The sequence below is a fragment of the Prinia subflava genome, chromosome 20 (assembly GCF_021018805.1).
Source record: "Prinia subflava isolate CZ2003 ecotype Zambia chromosome 20, Cam_Psub_1.2, whole genome shotgun sequence".
NCBI classification, from domain to species: Eukaryota; Metazoa; Chordata; class Aves; order Passeriformes; family Cisticolidae; genus Prinia; species Prinia subflava.
In genome coordinates this window covers 7585660-7601724 of record NC_086266.1, presented here as the reverse complement: position 1 = coordinate 7601724, position 16065 = coordinate 7585660, and the positions used below count along the sequence as shown (strand labels likewise).

General features: G+C 53.1%; 2 protein-coding genes across 5 annotated transcripts in view; both read left to right on the top strand.

Annotated features, from left to right (window-relative positions):
* Positions 1-16065, top strand: part of ARHGEF9 (Cdc42 guanine nucleotide exchange factor 9) — a 192449-nt gene that overhangs the window by 71560 nt on the left and 104824 nt on the right. The window lies entirely within an intron of this gene.
* On the top strand, positions 13856-15965 carry LOC134560585 (uncharacterized). The gene has a single exon (XM_063416751.1). It carries the CDS (start codon positions 15136-15138, stop codon positions 15313-15315), a length of 180 nt encoding a protein of 59 aa, XP_063272821.1. The 5' UTR covers positions 13856-15135; the 3' UTR covers positions 15316-15965.

Sequence of the window (16065 nt, the reverse complement as noted above, 5' to 3'; positions counted from 1 at the left end):
AGTTTCTGAAGCAATGTCCATTCAGGATGTCTGTCTGTCAAGTCAGTTCTGCTGTCCCAGCTCTCCCAGCCCCTGCAGCTTTTGATTCAGCTGCTGAGGTTGTGCTGGCTCTGTCTGACCTCCCGAACAGGTGAGGTACCTGTGAGCTCTGAATTCAGGGCTGCACAAAGCCGTGCCCATCACGGCTGCAGGAGATGGGGCTCTCCCCGGAGAGGACCCTGATTGACAACACATTCCAGAAAGGCTGCCAGAGGTGGGATTTTCTAACTAGAGCCCTCCTGTGGATGTAAATAGCTTTCCTGGTGTTTCTGTTACTCAAAATTTCCGCAGAATTCTGAAGTTTGGACAGCTATAAGCATTTGCCTCCTGACTTCCTTCTTTTGTCAGCCATCTCTGGGAACAATGATGGCTGTCAGTGCCTGTACAGACGGTGATGGAATATGGCTTGATGGAACTGGAGCAGGCTGTGTGAGGCCTCAGCAGTGCAGAGATGCTGGGCAGCATCCCTTCAGTCCTGCCTGCACTCCTGGTCTGTCCCATTTCAATAAATAAGTGAAGACACCTAAACTCTGATCCTGCTGAGTGGCCCCGGACCAGCAGAAAGTGGCAGTCACGAGGAGCTGCGTGTTGTTCCCTGACTCAAAATCTCCAGCTGCAGGAAAAATGTTGACTCCTCCTGAGGCCAGGAGCGGGAGATCCAAATGCCCTTCTGCCCTTGAGGCATGGAGAAAAAAAAACTATGCAAACACAACCCTAAATCCTCTGCAGCTGTAACTGAGGAGATTGGAGCCTCTCCGCAGATTTTACAGCACATCCTGTGCGTGGATCCAGCGTGTCCAGTGTCCCCAGTGTCCTGCCTGTGCCCAGAGCACGCTGCCAGCCATTCCCCACCTTGTCTCCGCGATTCCTACCTGCCCTACCTGTCCCTAAAGCCAGCTGCAGACTCAGCTGCCAAAGAGGGGATGTCGGAAATATTGGTGGGGCATTTTCCTGTCCTCAGGGGTGTGTCAGTCCTCCGGGCTGCCCCTTCCTGTGGGCACCGAGCCCCGGGATGGCGGCAGGGGCTGCGCCACCGGCACCGTCAGCGGCCTTGGCCCACTCCTGCCAGCGCCGTGTGCTGTCCCCGCCATGGGCAGGACCATGTCGACGTGCGTGTCCCGGCTGGAGGATCCGCCAGCCTTCAGCCCCGTTCCCAGTTGGCTCTACACATCCCATATGCTGCCGCCGCCTCTTCTACCCCGCGCCAGACACCGCGATCTCCTCTCCCTCGACGTGGTGGGTGGCCGGACCGATGAGCAACGCTGAACGAGTGTGCTTTGCTTTCCTAAGCGTGCAGCGCGGCTCTCGTCCCCTGCCTGCGGCCAGAAAGTGGGGAAAACCCGGGGGAGCAGGCGGGGATGAGCACCCAGAGCGGGGAGCAGGCGGGGATGGGCACCCAGAGCGGGGAGCAGGCGGGGATGAGCACCCAGAGCGGGGAGCAGGCGGGGATGAGCACCCAGAGCGGGGAGCAGGCGGGGATGGGCACCCAGAGCGGGGAGCAGGCGGGGATGAGCACCCAGAGCGGGGAGCAGGCGGGGATGAGCACCTAGAGCGGGGAGCAGGCGGGGATGAGCACCTAGAGCAGGGAGCAGGCGGGGATGGGCACCCAGAGCGGGGCTGAGGGAGGATCACCCCGGGCAGGTGCAGCGCTGGGCTGGGCTGGGAGCTTCGCGTTCAGTGGGAAGGGGACTCATCCTTCATGTGGAGAGCAGAATGAGAACCTGCTGCCCTTTGAGCGTCAGCAAAATCCCCAGCCCCTTGCCGAGCGTGGAGCATGTGCTGGCTCTGCAGAGCTGTCCTGCAGCGCTGGGGGCGAGGGTGACCGGCCACCGGCAGGAGGGCACGGCGTGCCCGGGGCGCCTGCGGGGACCCTCCCCAAGTTCGCATCGGTCCCCCCTCCCACCCCTCCCTTCCACTCCCCTCCCCTCTTGCCGAGTTTCAAAGCATGGCAGGGAAAAAAAAAAAAAGAAAAAAAGAAAAGGACATCCCCCTCCCCTCAAATCCCTCGGTCCGTGACTGAAATAAATAAGCACAATCGCAGGTAGTGAGGAGGCTGCTAATAACGTGCTCCTGACAGGCACGGGATTGCCGGGCTGAGGGATGGCTGACTGAAAGCTCCAGGCTAGGGTGGGGGTGGGGGGCTTCTTTTTTTTCCTGCCAGCTCTCGCCAGGCAGTAGGGATTTTTTTTTCTTCCCCTCCCTGATAATAAGGACATCATCAGAAGCAAGATGCAGTGGCTAAGGGATGGAACAGGAATGGTGAGTTCAGGTAGCTATGTCTTTCTCTTTTCCTCTTATTGCAGTACTTTGACAGGGAAATGAGCCTCCGTCCTATCTCCTGACTCCTCCTTTACTCCCTGTCCTTGAAAGCATTGATCACTCTGTAGCCATTTTATAGACTCGGCATTCCCAAACTGCTGAGCAAAAGAAGAAATTAAAGGAAGGAAGGAGGGTGGGCTTGCCTCGGGGCGTGGGAGGGAGCGGCAGGGCTGGGGAGGGGGTTCCGTAGGGCGAGCCGGTGGGTCCGGGGGGGAAGCAGAGGGTCTGCCCGGTTTCCCGGCGTGTGGGGTGTGTGGTGGGAGAGCAGTGCCGGCACAGGGCTGGCTGGGGCAGCCGGGACCTGTCGGATGTGCCCCTCCGGCGGATGATGAGTTGCGGTGCGGGGGGAGCCCGCCGAGCCCGAGCGCCTGCGGCAGCCGCCAGAGCCTCCTCCGGCGTGGGGAGGCTCGGAGGAGCCGCCCGAGCACCGCCAGAGCAGCTCCTGCCCTGGGCACGCCTCGCTGAGCCGCCTCAGAGCGCTGCGTGTGCCGGGGGAAGCGGGGAAGTTCCCCCGGCTCGGCAGGGCCCTCCGCCTCATTCAGAAAGTTCCCCGGGAAGCGATGCGGTTGGGAGTGAGATCCTCCTCCTCCTCCTCCTCCGCCCCAGCTCGCCCTCCGTGCCCGGCTTGCCTTTGCAGTGGCATTTCCCCCGCGGCTCCGTGCGGGGCCGGGCTTTGCGGGTGTGTTTGGGTTTGCCCTTCGCTGCCGCTCTCGGTGCTGCGGGAGGCTCGGGCAGCCCCGCGGGCTGGTCCCGGCTCCGGAGCCGCTTGGGCTCAGGCCGAGCTGGCGTCACCCGGCTCAGCCCCCGCGTTCCGGCTCCGGGGGCACCGGCAGATGCTGCCGGCAGCGGGGAGCCTCGGGAGGGATGGCTGCCCGTCCTCCTGCTGCCCCGCAGCCCCTCTCCGCTCCCCGCACGAACGGGGCTGCGGGGTTTGTGCTCCCGAGAGGCGCCGGCGGCGCTGGCAGTGCCATGTGCGGTGCAGGCAGCAGCCTGCAGCACTACACGCGGTTGTTCAGGTCCTGTTTAAGGCTTGTCTGCCACCCAGCAGCACCTCGGGGGCTTTGCTGCCGCCTCCCACCCCGGGAGCATCCCGAGAGATGGGATTCCCTCCTCCATCCTCCTTGTCCCGCACTTTCCCCCTCTCCCTCTGAGCACCGCCAGTCGCCGTGTGCCGCTCCCATTGCCAGGGATAAAAAGTGGTGCTGGGCAGCCGGATGAGGCTCTTGCCTGCTTTTCCCTCTTCTCCCAGGTGGCTGCTGAGCCCCGCTGGGGAGGGGCTGGTGATGGTGCAGGACAAAGTGCTTTTCTAATTGACACAGCACAAGACTTGACACTTCCTTGCCCTCTCATCTTCCCAGATTCCTTCCTCGCTGCCGGCTGTGTTATTCTGTTCTCATTAGTCTAATCTTTGCTTTCTCTTTGCTAACTGTAGTAGTGAATAGCCTGTAATATAGGATATTTTCAGGGGAGAGTACAACTCCATTAGTTGATTTTGAAGCAGGTTCTTATCTGGGAATTTCCCAATATTGCTCCTTCTAACAAGGGAAAAATAAAAGAGAGAGCCATGGTTTCTGTATTTTACACAGCAGTTTAACAGCCTCAGCAGTATTTGGAGAAACTCCACATATCTCCAGATATCTGAAAATAAAAAATTATTTCAAACCAGCAAAGAAAAACGGAACCAAATAAGATAAATCCAGCAGAGATGTTTGCAGTCCCTGGTGGTGAGGAGTCTGTTTCCCTGGAGATGGGTGGCCCGAGGGTTCAGGGGCTGCTGCCCTTGGAGCACAGGGATATTGGGAGCACCTAAAACCGAGATCCTCCCAACACTTGGTCCCTACAAATTCTGCTCCTTTAGCAAGACAAGATGTGTTGGTCCAGATGTCCTGGCCAAGGGCCAGTGTGGATAGCAATATTCCCTCCAATGCAGATTCTCCTTGCTGTCCCCACTGGTCAGTGATTTGAAATTTTAGTACTTTAGATGTTGATCATTTGGTGGACTGTGCTAAACAAGTGAGTTATTCCACACCAGGAGTAACTGCATTTCAGCAATTCAGTGGGAATATTATTACCTCTGTCTGCTGGTTAAAATGTACTGTGGGACTATCAACCAGCTCTGTTTGCTCCTGAGTGCAGGCTGGCTGCTCTCCTCACAGCCTGCCATGCTGTGCACAACCTCAGCCTTTCATCCAGATCATCACTGCACCCATTTCCATGGGCACTGAGTCTCTGTTATGGTTTCTCAGCAGTCTGTTTTACTCCAGTATTATTTTCTGTGTGCTGCTAAAGACCAGCAATATGCATTTATTCTGCCAGCATCCCTGGACTTTGTTCTGCTCAAGCACATTGGTCAAAACCTGGATTTGAGCCTGTTTTCCTCCAAGTTCTGCACAGCACTGATTTATTCAAAATGCTGTTTTCTGTTGTTCTCAGCTTGGGTTCAAGACTCAGATCTGCTCCCTTTCAGAGTTACTCATCTTTAAGAAGCGTGTCACTAATGCTTTACAAGTGATAGTACCTTTTGTTCTTGTGGCAGGTGGCTTTTTTTTCCAAATCAGCCCCTAAACCCAAGCTATTATTCCATAATATTAAGCTGTCGGAGCTTCTTTTTTCCCTCCTTTGCATGTGCTGCTTCCCATTTTTTAGACAATTAATCTTTTGCCAATTATGCTGGCATCCCATGGGGGTGTTTTCCATGCTTCACTGATACCACGTTGCTAAACTCTCTAGTATCTGTTCCTAACCTAGAAAAATTCAACTAATTGTCATTGGTAGTGATGAGAATCAATCTGCACATCTGAGCAGTGTGTGAGTGCAATGATTATTTGGTTTGGCATTCTTCAGAGGGTATTGATCCAGCATGGTAATTAGATGAGTTGGATTAAATCAGGACAAAATACAGCCTCTTCTGGAACAATTTTTTATCTGACAAGGGCAGAGTTTTTCCCCAAGTCTTTGACTGTATTACAAGTACCACAAAGTGAGAATCTTCCATAGTATTTCCTCACAAAGGGTCTCCTTTTGGGTGTAATGTTGCACCTGTGACAGTCCAGGTGGAATGCAGCCATCACCTTCAATAGATACAGTCCCAGCTTTTTTCTTTTACAGCCATAAATAGTGATATTTTTACACTGCCTGTTGTTCAAATACTTAAAATCAAGCTGCTGTTGATATTTTCCATTTCTGTCGTAAGCAAAAAGTAAACTTTTGTAAATCATCACAACATAAAGTATGGTGAAAATGAATTCAGTGAATCAAGGGGCCAAATGCTGCAAGTGGTGGAGATTTTTGAGTGGGGCAGGTCAGCAGCATTTTTCCTCACTGATTCTTTTCCACCTATCAGGCTGAAAATCACAGGGTATTGGAAGTACAAAGCACTCTGCACTCTGTAATCCTAAAAACCTCAATGTGAAGTCTGGAAAAAGAGAAATAGAAAAGAAAGCATTTTGGATTTGACTTTGGTTATTGAAAGTTCAGATAAGCAGCTGGTGGAGAGCAGCCGGGCCAGGACAGCATGAAAAGAGGAGCTTGTGGTATCCATGCATTAGGGAAAAACAGGACTGAAGAGGCCCAGAGCAGTTTTCCTGCAGCTCAGAGGGAGCAGGGAGCTCTGGCTGCTGCTGGGGCAGTCCCAGGGGAGCTCCCTGGTGCTGTGGGTGTCCTGCAGAGCGTGCTGCCCAGTCCCCATGCCCTGTGGCCTCAGCACGAAGGGCTTTTCCACAGCAGAGTGGGAAGTTTGGAAGTTTGTTCCTGTTCATTCAGGTCTCCTGTCACTGGAGGTTGATGCTTGGCTTGCCTGAGCTCTGCATGCACTGGAGAATTCTGTGGGTGCTGCAGTGCCATGGAGCCCCCAAAGCCCAGAGTCCATCCCACCAGATGCATTTCTTTGTGGGATTTTTCTTACACAGTTACTGTTCAGTTTTCCATTTCTCTTCCACTTTGGTGCTGCTTTAACCTTTCAGTGACAGCCTCCTGCTAGTGCTGCTGTGCCAAATGTCCAGGTTAAGAAGGAGCTGATGTTGTGGTAAATAAAAATATTGTGATAAATCCCCTCTCTGTGCTGATGATTGTCCTTGTGTCAGACCCAGGAGGGGCTGGGAGGAGGCCTGGCTCCATTTCCATGGCTCTGGCCCCAGCTCCTGCTGGATAGGGGACACCCTGATAACTCCTCTGTCTCTTGAGATGCATCAGGGATGTCTGGAAAACCCTGGGAGGGTGCCATAGGCATGGGAAGCAGGATTTCGTGGAGCTCTGAGCAGGCTGTGCTTGCTGTGGAGCCACACACCCCATGTGGCCACCACGTCCATCTGTCCCTCCTGCTCAGGGTTTCAGTGTTTGAGCACCGCAGCCTTTGCAAACCACAACGTTTTTTTAACTGCCAAGAACCTGATTTCTTTGTATCTCATCAAAGAGTTTTTCTTTTTTTGAACACTTCATGAAAAATCTCTGAAATGCTTCAAGCTGACATCTTAATGTATTTATGACATTAGCTGCTTCTGCTCTGGAATGGTTGCTCTGAATCTCTTTGAGCCTGGCTGTTATTTTGAACATGACTAATTCCCTGAGTGACTAAGCTCTTAGATAATAGGAAAAATTCATCAAGTTATCTCGGGCTCCAATAGTTTCTATTGTTATGAAAAGATGACTTACGAAAAAAAAATAAAGATGCTTATTATGTAATAGGGGCAGGGAGAGGAAAGAGGAGTGTTGGTAGGGACTGGCCAGAGTGCCGTGCCTGGGAGAGGCAGGAATGCCTTTTCCAGGAGCCAGGTTCAGGCTGTGAAATCTCCAGCTTAGTCTGGATGAGAATAAAGAGTTCCTTGATGGAGCTCTGGTGACTCCCACTGAAGCCAAGGAGCTGTGCTCTGTTGCATTCCCCTGGGGAATGGTTTCTCCCCCCTCAGAGACCCCTAGAGCCTGTAACCATGCAGTTTAACCCTTCCTTCCCTTTCTGACCCTATTGGCTGTGTCCCAAACTGCCCCTCCCTGGCAGAAGCCTGGATAAGGCCCTCTTCTTCCACACTCATCCTCTTTCCCCTGTGGTAACCACTTGGAATAAACGTCTTGAACTGCAGCTGGGGGTCAGAGCCTCTTTTGGATCCTTTGTCCTGTCCATGACATATTCCTCCAAAGCCCTCTAAGGTCTGAGCTAGCATTGGAACATTGGAGGGGCTACAGGGGGATTTATTTCAGTGCTCTTGTACAGAAGTGTGTTCAGAGGGGATCCCAACCCCTTCCTCCCCACTCTGCCACACTGCAGAATTCCTGGGATGTGACCCAGGACAGTGCTGGGCACGCAGTGAATTGCAGTGCACCTTCTCTGCATGGGTGTTTCAGGCAGCACCTGAAGCTCTCACAGTCCTGCAGGGCCTGATGTTCTGGGCAGCACAACAAACCTCAGCTCCATCCCCCTGGATTTGCCCCTTGGTGCTGCTGAGCACCAACACAGAACTGTCAATGTGCTGCTCGGAGCAGCCAGCACAGCCCCAGCTGCCTTCCTGTGCCTGTGTGTGCAGCCATGTCCCACACAGGGGAGTGATCTCTCACAGCCAGGGCCCTGTGGCACAGCCAGGGTCCCTGAGGCACAGCCAGAGTCCCCTTGGGACAGCCAGGGTCCCTGTGGCACAGCCAGGGTCCCTGTGGCACAGTCAGGGTCCCTTTGGGACAACCAGGGTCCCTTTGGCACAGCTGGGGTCCCTGTGGCACAGTCGGGGTCCCTTTGGCACAGTCAGGGTCCCTGTGGCACAGCCAGGGTCCCTTTGGCACAGCCCGCGTCCCCTCTGGCACAGCCAGCGTCCCCTTGGCACAGCCAGGGTCCCTTTGGGACAGCCAGGGTCCCTTTGGGACAGCCAGGGTCCCTGTGGCACAGCCAGCATCCCCTTGGCACAGCCAGCGTCCCCTTGGCACAGTCAGGGTCCCTGTGGCACAGCCAGGGTCCCCTTGGCACAGTCAGGGTCCCCTTGGCACAGTCAGGGTCCCTGTGGCACAGTCAGGGTCCCCTTGGCACAGCCAGGGTCCCTTTGGCACAGTCAGGGTCCCCTTTGCACAGTCAGGGTCCCTGTGGCACAGCCAGGGTCCCCTTGGCACAGTCAGGGTCCCTGTGGCACAGGCAGGGTGCCCTTGGCACAGTCAGGGTCCCTGTGACACAGCCAGGGTCCCCTTGGCTGTCCCACACTGTCACAGGCTGCAGCAGGGCAGTGCTGGCCGTCCCTGGAAGGCAGCAGCCTGAGCTCACTCTCACTGCAAGGAATCCCACTGAGCTGGGAGAGGGAATGGAGCCTACTGGCATTCACCTGCCTCACTTGGAGAAAGGAAAAAAAAGTAGAAAAAGGCTATAAACTTATTTTTTAATGCTGATATTGCTGATAAAAATGAGTGCGCTATGTTCTATTCATACACCTACTGCTCTCCATCTGGAATTCCTACTTCATTAGGTTGGCTTGCACTGTTGTCTTCATTAAAAGAGTGCCAGATTCAATAGGCTGTTCCCTCTCCTTTTTTTGGGAGGCAAGAGAGAGGGGGAGAGAACGATTTATATGAAACACATCCAATTCTCTGGGTTAATTTGTGTGAAGAACACGAGACCCATGGGTCAGCTTCTTAATGAGATGGTTTTTCCTTTTCTCAGTGTCTTGACAAGGAGAAGCCCAGGGAAGGCAGAGCCAAGTGTCGCAGGAGGGGGGTGAGGAGGCTGCAGGGAGCTCTGGCCGATTGCTTTTTGTCCTCATTCCCTTGCAGGTGCTGAAATGCACCCTTTGATTTTCATGCCAAAGTGTTTCCCCGTGCCTGTGCAGCTGAATTCCTCAGGGACCCCACTGGGGACACTGACCCTGAATTCAGAAGGGTTTAGTTTTAGTTTCTAGCAGGTAAAAATTTCTTTTTCACACACTACTTTGCCCAGACATGTGCTGATGTGAGGATTCTGCAGTTTAATGTTAGACTGCCTGGAGGGAGCACTTGTCTTCCCCCAAGGAAGGGACTTGTCTTGGATTTTTCTGCAGTTTGGGCTTTGCCTTCTTTACCTTTTTCTAGGCTCAATAGTGAGCCCAAAAGCTGAGAAATAAAATTAAGGAGTGAAGGTCTCTGTGTTGCTTTAGGCCAGGGGCTGAGGTTTTTTTCAGACAAGGAGAGCTTACATAAGGTTGAAATGAGCATCTGAATTGGATGGGTCCTTTTAAACAGAACTTGCTCAGCCCCTGAAGTCTTTCTCTGTGACCTGGGTAATTTGTGTTACCACATCTGATTTCTGCAGGATAGGAGGGGAGTTTATTTTCTTTTTCATCACTGGGAATCTAAAGATGCTTCTGGAGTGCAGGCTGGAGAGTGCAGCAGATGCAAGGAGAGCAGAAAGCACTTGCAACTCCATTGCCAGGGGCAGGAGATTTTAGTCTGTCTTAATGCTTTAAGTTCAAGTAAACTTAAAAATAGAAAATTTGTTGTTCTCGCTGCAATCCAGAGGAGCACAATGGGCTCAGCGCCCCCACACAGGCTCTCTGTGCCATTCCAGCATGGTTTGTGTAGGGTCACAGGGGCTGTGCCATTGATTCCATCGGGACATCACTGCTGGGGCTCAGCAGAACATCTCCTGGTGAAATTCTTGTGGGTTTTTCTCGTGGAATGCTTGGAGCAGTGACCTGGTGATGCTCAGGTCCTTCCCCATGGCCTCTGAGCTTTGTGCAACTCTTGGCCAGGTGGTCATGCAGGTGCAGCTGAATTTAACCTCCAGCAGTGCCCTGTGTGTGCTAAACATTGCAGAAGTGGGCTTAGAAACTTAATTTCTTCCCTTTGCAGCACTCCCAGCCTTGCCACAAGGGCATCTTGTTCATGTGGTCCTTCCCTGCTCTCTCCCACTTCACTGCTTTGCTGGCTCTCAATTTATGTAGTCCTTTAGAGAGACAGTTACTGGAAAAAAAGTCCCAAGTTCATGTGGACAGTGAGGAAGCTTTCATTTGAGGGATGGAGTGGACAGGCAGGGATCTGTGGGTGACTGGAAAGTTAATTTTTCACAGCCAAAATCAGGCCCAAATCCAAGTCTCTACAAGTATTCCTCCATTTTGCAGTTTGGGTAAGGAATTTTAGGTATTTGAGGATTTTTAAAGCTTCCCATGAAGCCATTCCATAAACATACAAGATTATGGAGATTGCTGAGGAAAAATCTGCCCTTTGCAGCAGTTCTGCAGCTCTCAGGCTGGTGCCTCCCATCTGGCCCGGGATGAAAAAGAGGCTCTGTCAGGCATTCCGTGAAGAGAAAGGAAAAAGAGGCAACTCCCAGCTTAAGGAAATCCTCCTTTTTGGAAAGAGCAAATCATAATCTCACTGGCCTTTAATCTCTGAAACCCCGAGCTTAATTCCTGCCTAGATTTAGAAAAAAAAATGGTTTTCTTATAATCTCTGATGGAATCTGTGAGTCATGCCCCACATGGTGTCCAACGTCACAGCGGCGTCTGTGAGCGCCCGGCACGGGAGGCTGGGGCTGGAGGAGCCGGTACCCACACATCCCTGGGTACCAAGGCTGGCTGCTCCTTCTTGGGGGCACGATTAATTCAGCTGGGAAGTTTGAACTTCCCTCATGGTGTCCTAAAGGTCTGGGGTGGGTGCTCCAAGGGAGTGCAGAGGAGCCGAAGCAGTTTGGGTCTGACAGTCTCCAGCAGTGTTTTCCCCTTGGCCACGGGTTTCATCCATCCTGACCAGTTTTATTCCTCCTCACAACACCAGTCTCACTGTTTCGTGTGAAGTTTCCCCCAATTCACTGAGATTTACCTCCCTTGGCCCAAGGGAGATTTGGGCTCCTCCTGTCCCATCCCAGAGCTCTGCCACACTGCTTCCTCTAGCAGCATGGTCAGAATTCTCTGGTTAATGAAGGTTTAGAGTTTAGTGGCTCATTTTCCCGGTTAATAGAGGGTGGAGCTGGTGTGTTGGGATAACAGAGATGCCTCTGCCTGTCCAAGAGTGGAGGCTGTTACCCTGCACAGGATTGACAGCAGGACAAGGCATTGGAGCTCACACCACGCACAGCCACGCGCCCCTGGACTGTCCTGGCACCTCCTGTGGGGACCAGGGACCTGTCCCTGCAGGGGAATCCAGGAGCTGTACACATTCCAGTCCCAAACCCTGGCTACTGAGTGCGAGCTGTGTTTGTAGAGCTGCGAGGAGTGGGATGTGCTAATTACTGGAGACATCCATTGGAGGGAGACGTGGTCACAGGGCTGAGCCCGGTGTGTTCTGCACGGGAGGATTTGGCATCACCCGTCCCTTGGCTTGCTCCAGAATTCCTGTCTGGTAATTAATGTCAGTGTAGGGCCCCTGTATTTGTTATTTGGGTGTCCAGAATTCCCTGTCCCGTGCATGTGTCCGTCAGACGGATGCGGATACAAAGCTGGATGAGCCCTGGCTGGTTCTCTGAGTGCTGTCCCCCCGAGAGGTGCTGAAATTCCAATCTCCTCCCTCGGCCAGCACAAGCCCTCGCTGATGCTGCATCACAAACTGAGCTCCCCCGGGCTCCTGTAGTTCTGCATGTTCTGTGCGGTGAGGGACGTGCTTTTTATATAACTGGTACAAATATTCCTGTTCCTCGTTTGGCTTCGTACAGAACGTTAGACCAAACTTCCAGGAAGAATTCCGTGAAGTTCAACTTCACTGTGGTTTTATATAAACCTCTGCTGTGTAGGTGTGCTTTATCAGGAAGGCCTCTAAGAGAAGGTACCATCCATTTTCGTAGTAAAATTAACATTTAGTGCACGCAGAAGGCATGGGAAATTATATAAAGCAGCAAATACTGTTGGGAATACAGCGAATATAATTGAAATAGAAGCTTCTCTGCAGTGAGTCTGTTTGTGCCGCTGTTACACACACAGAGCCTCCTCCGGAGCCCCAAACCGGGCCTGCCTGATCTTTTGGGGGTGTTTGACCCGGGCAAGGGGATGCTGGAGCGGAGCCTCGGGGGTGCAGCACCCTGCGGGCTGCCCAGGGCAGCAGCACAGCCGTGGGTGCCGAGCTGGGGCTGGGGCCGGCAGCTCGGAGGGGCTGGCGCTGTGGCTGTGTCTGATCGCGCCCTCCCCCGCGCTCTGAGTGGCTCAGCTCCAGCACAGTGCCAGCCCCAGCCCTGGCAGTGAAGCCTCCCTGTGGCTGCGGAAATGGGTAGTGAGCATGTGTGAGGTGTGCACCTTTGTTCTGGAGGTTTCCCGGCCTCTGCCGCTCCCCCTGCGCTGCTTCGGCTCCCCTGGCTCCGAGCAGAGGCTCAGCGCTTCTGAAACCTCGCTGGCACTTCAGGACCCAGAGCCAGGGCTGGGCTGTGCCTGCTGAGGGTCCCCAGGCCTGGAGGGTGTGGAGCAGCAGAAATCTCCACTGGGCTTTTCTGACATTTCCTCTAGGCTCCCTCTGTGCTCACTGCATTTTAGAGGAAAAGATAAACTGGCCATAAAATCTCTCTAAATTCAGGCTGGTTGTACGTTTTGGGGAAGTCGTTGCTGCTTCTGAGACTGAAACTGGAATTTCCTGGCTGTTTTTGTAAGTTCAGGTTTATGTTTTGGAAAATTGCCTGTGTTGTTTTGGGAAAGGATGGTAGCAATAATAATAAATATTCCACATCTATTTTGTGTTGGAACTAAGCGATCTCCAAGGTCTCTTCCAACCCGAATCATTCTATGTTTGCTATTCTGATTAGTCTAAAATTACATCAGACAGACTGGCTATCCTAAAAATGGATCCTTGATAGAAAATGCAGGTTTGGAAGCTGGAGATGAGGCAGATCCATCACCTGGATACAGCCTGCCATGTGTGCTCATGGGCAGCCTGGGGCAGCTTTAAAGCAGCTTCCTGTGGTTGTACAGGTGAAAAAAGGGCTTTTCACTGTGCCCCTGAGTGAGAAACTCCTTGCCTGGGCAGAGCAGGGGCCTCAGACGCTGGAGAGAGGCTCTGGCTGGCACTTACCACCCAAAATAAACCACCTGAGGAACCCAAGCTGTTCTTGTTTCTACTGCTGCTCAACACAAGCCACCCTCTGCATCTCCAAAAACATCCCAGCCCGCACGTGCTCCAGAGCTGCTCAGAAATGAGCAGGATGGTGCTGCCTGAGGGTTGGTCTGGCAGAAACCATGGGTCTGAGTGGAGGCTGTCGAGGAAGACCCTGTGAAGACCCAGCCCTGACATGCTCTCTCCTTTGATGGTGTTTGGGGTGGATACAGGACCCTCCTGTCTTTGAGGGAGCCCTCTGGCAAAGAAAGAGAATGAAACCAAGCCTTGCATTGAACAGCTGGGTTCAGTGTTGGCTGTGAGGAGCATCACCCGCTGCCCCTTCCCCAGACGCTGGTGCCCTGGAAGGACACTGCAGCACAGGCTGCCCCTTCTTGGTGGTTACAGCATGGAGCTGGCCAGGTTTAGACATGAAAGTCCTCCCCAGCTCTCCGTGTTTGGTGCAGGAGAACAAACGAGGTGCTCGTGTGGTGCCTGTTGGCCTCGTGTCTGTGTGGGAGCGTTCGGAGGCGCAGCTTTCCTGGAAGGTGCCGTGCTCAGCCCCCGGATGCACATTTTAGTGCATTATGCATATGCATTGGCAGCATTTCTATATTTGTCTTTGTCTGGAAAATCGTTTGCTTTTTCCAGCTGAGTGTATCTGGTTTGTGTGCATTGTGGTGCCTCTCTGAGGTACCTGCTGGTTCTGAGAGCTAAGACTGGGCTGTGGGATAGCACCTGGCACCTGGACCGTAAATTCTGAGTGTGTGTGTGAGATTTTAATGTAGGAATGAGCATTTCTGGCTGCTGTGGAAGGAATAAAGATCCTCCATCTGTCGTCCCCCCCTTTTATAGATCTCTGTCTGTAGAGTGAGAATTCAGTTTAACTCTCAGATAGAGACAGGTTATAGGAGAGGACAGGTTATAGGATTCGCGATGGGAGGGCGATTGTACAGAGCTAAACGTGATCCCCCCTGCCCAATTCCCACATTTCAGGCTCACAGCGAATTCCCAGGTTACCACGAGTCGCCTTTTTGTCATTTTGGGCGCCCTGCTCTGCTCCCCTCCCCGGCCGGAGCGGGCTCCCAGCAGCCGCGGCTCCCGGGGCCGGGCGCTGCCGGGGCACCGCGTCCCGGGGCGGTGCGGAGCGGGGTGTGCGCGGCTCGGAGCGCCGGGAGCCGCCTGGGAGCAGCCTCGGAGGGCTGGGAGCTGCCTGGGAGGGCTGGGAGCCGCCTCGGAGGGCCGGGAGCCGCCTGGGAGCCGCCTCGGAGGGCTGGGAGCCGCTGGGAGCCGCCTGGCCGGAGCATCCGAGCCGCCTGCGGAGCGCGGGGCAGAGCCGCGGCTGCGTGGCGCTCGCTGTCACGGCGGGCGGAAGCCTCGCGTATTTATGGAGCCAGCGCTTCCTTCTGCGTTTGAGTGACAGCCAGGATGCCGTCGCTGCCTGGTCACTGGAGCTGATTAGTATGCGCCAGGGTCCGCCTCGCTCCGAGGGATGCAGCCGCAGCAGCTTGCAGAGCTGTCACACTCACACGGGCTCCGTATCTGCACTGGCTTGACGAATTAAAAAGCGAGCCAGCCAGCGAGAGAGAGACCCGGAGAGAGAGGGGGGACGAGACAGAGAGAGAAGCTTGCAGACAGCGCTCCTCTTTTCCTAAAGGAAGGATTTTGCATCCCGAGTGCTCACTGGTTGTGATGATGCTTCACTTAGCGGGCTCAGAATGAGCTAGAGACAGCAGATAGGGGAGAAACTAAAGGCAGAGCACAAAGCATTACGAACCAACCCAAAACCAGGAACAGTTTTCTCCTCTATTCTAGCATGGTGGATGTATGGACAGTCTTACAGAGCAGAGGTTGACTTCTCCAAATCTGCCAGCCCCACATCTCGAACACTACAGTGTTCTGCATTGCACCATGACCTTGGATGTTCAAACGGTGGTCGTTTTTGCAGTGATTGTGGTGCTATTGCTTGTGAATGTCATACTCATGTTCTTCCTGGGCACTCGTTAAATGGATTTTTTCTCCTGAGCTGTTGGGGGCTACTACTACCACTAGCAATTCAACAAGAGAGCACGAGCGGGAGAGAGAGAGAGAGAAAGGCGAGAGAGAGAGAGAAAGAGAGAGAGAGATTTCTTACTGAGGGGGGAAACGCGTTGAGCTTCAACATGGCCTCGCTGTGATATGTATGACGTTGGTATTATTATCTCTCCCTAAATCTTTTGTCATGTCTTGTCTTTTAAGTATGCCTGTAAGTGTAGCTGCTTTTGCCGGGGTTTTAAATGTGATAAATAATAACAGCGATCCAGTGGTTCTGTGCTAGCGAGATTGAGCTGTGCTTCTTTAGGCAGCAGCAGAGTGAAAATGATGTGTCTGTGGTGAGCACTGGCTGTGTTGTTTTGCTTTTCTTTGAAATAGAGGCTCAAGTTAATAATAAGTCGTTTTGTGTGCGATTTCTAGCAAGCAGTTAATGTGCAATGTCTGTGAGAGTAACCGTGTAGGTGCCAGGTGAGAGGTGCTGGTGTGTGCAATGCAATTGAGCTATGGGCATTTTTAAGGGAGGGGGGTTGTTTGAGAAATCCTATTAAGGGATTAAATCTTTGCTAAAATAACATTCAGCCAAAAAAAAAAAAAAAAAAAAAAAAGAGAGAAAGAGAGAAAAATTCTACTTACTGTATTTATCTGTGTTGCCTTGATGATCTGATTTGATTTCTCAAGATTCAGCCCCAAAGCCTCCAAATTCTATGTCCACACTGATGTAAC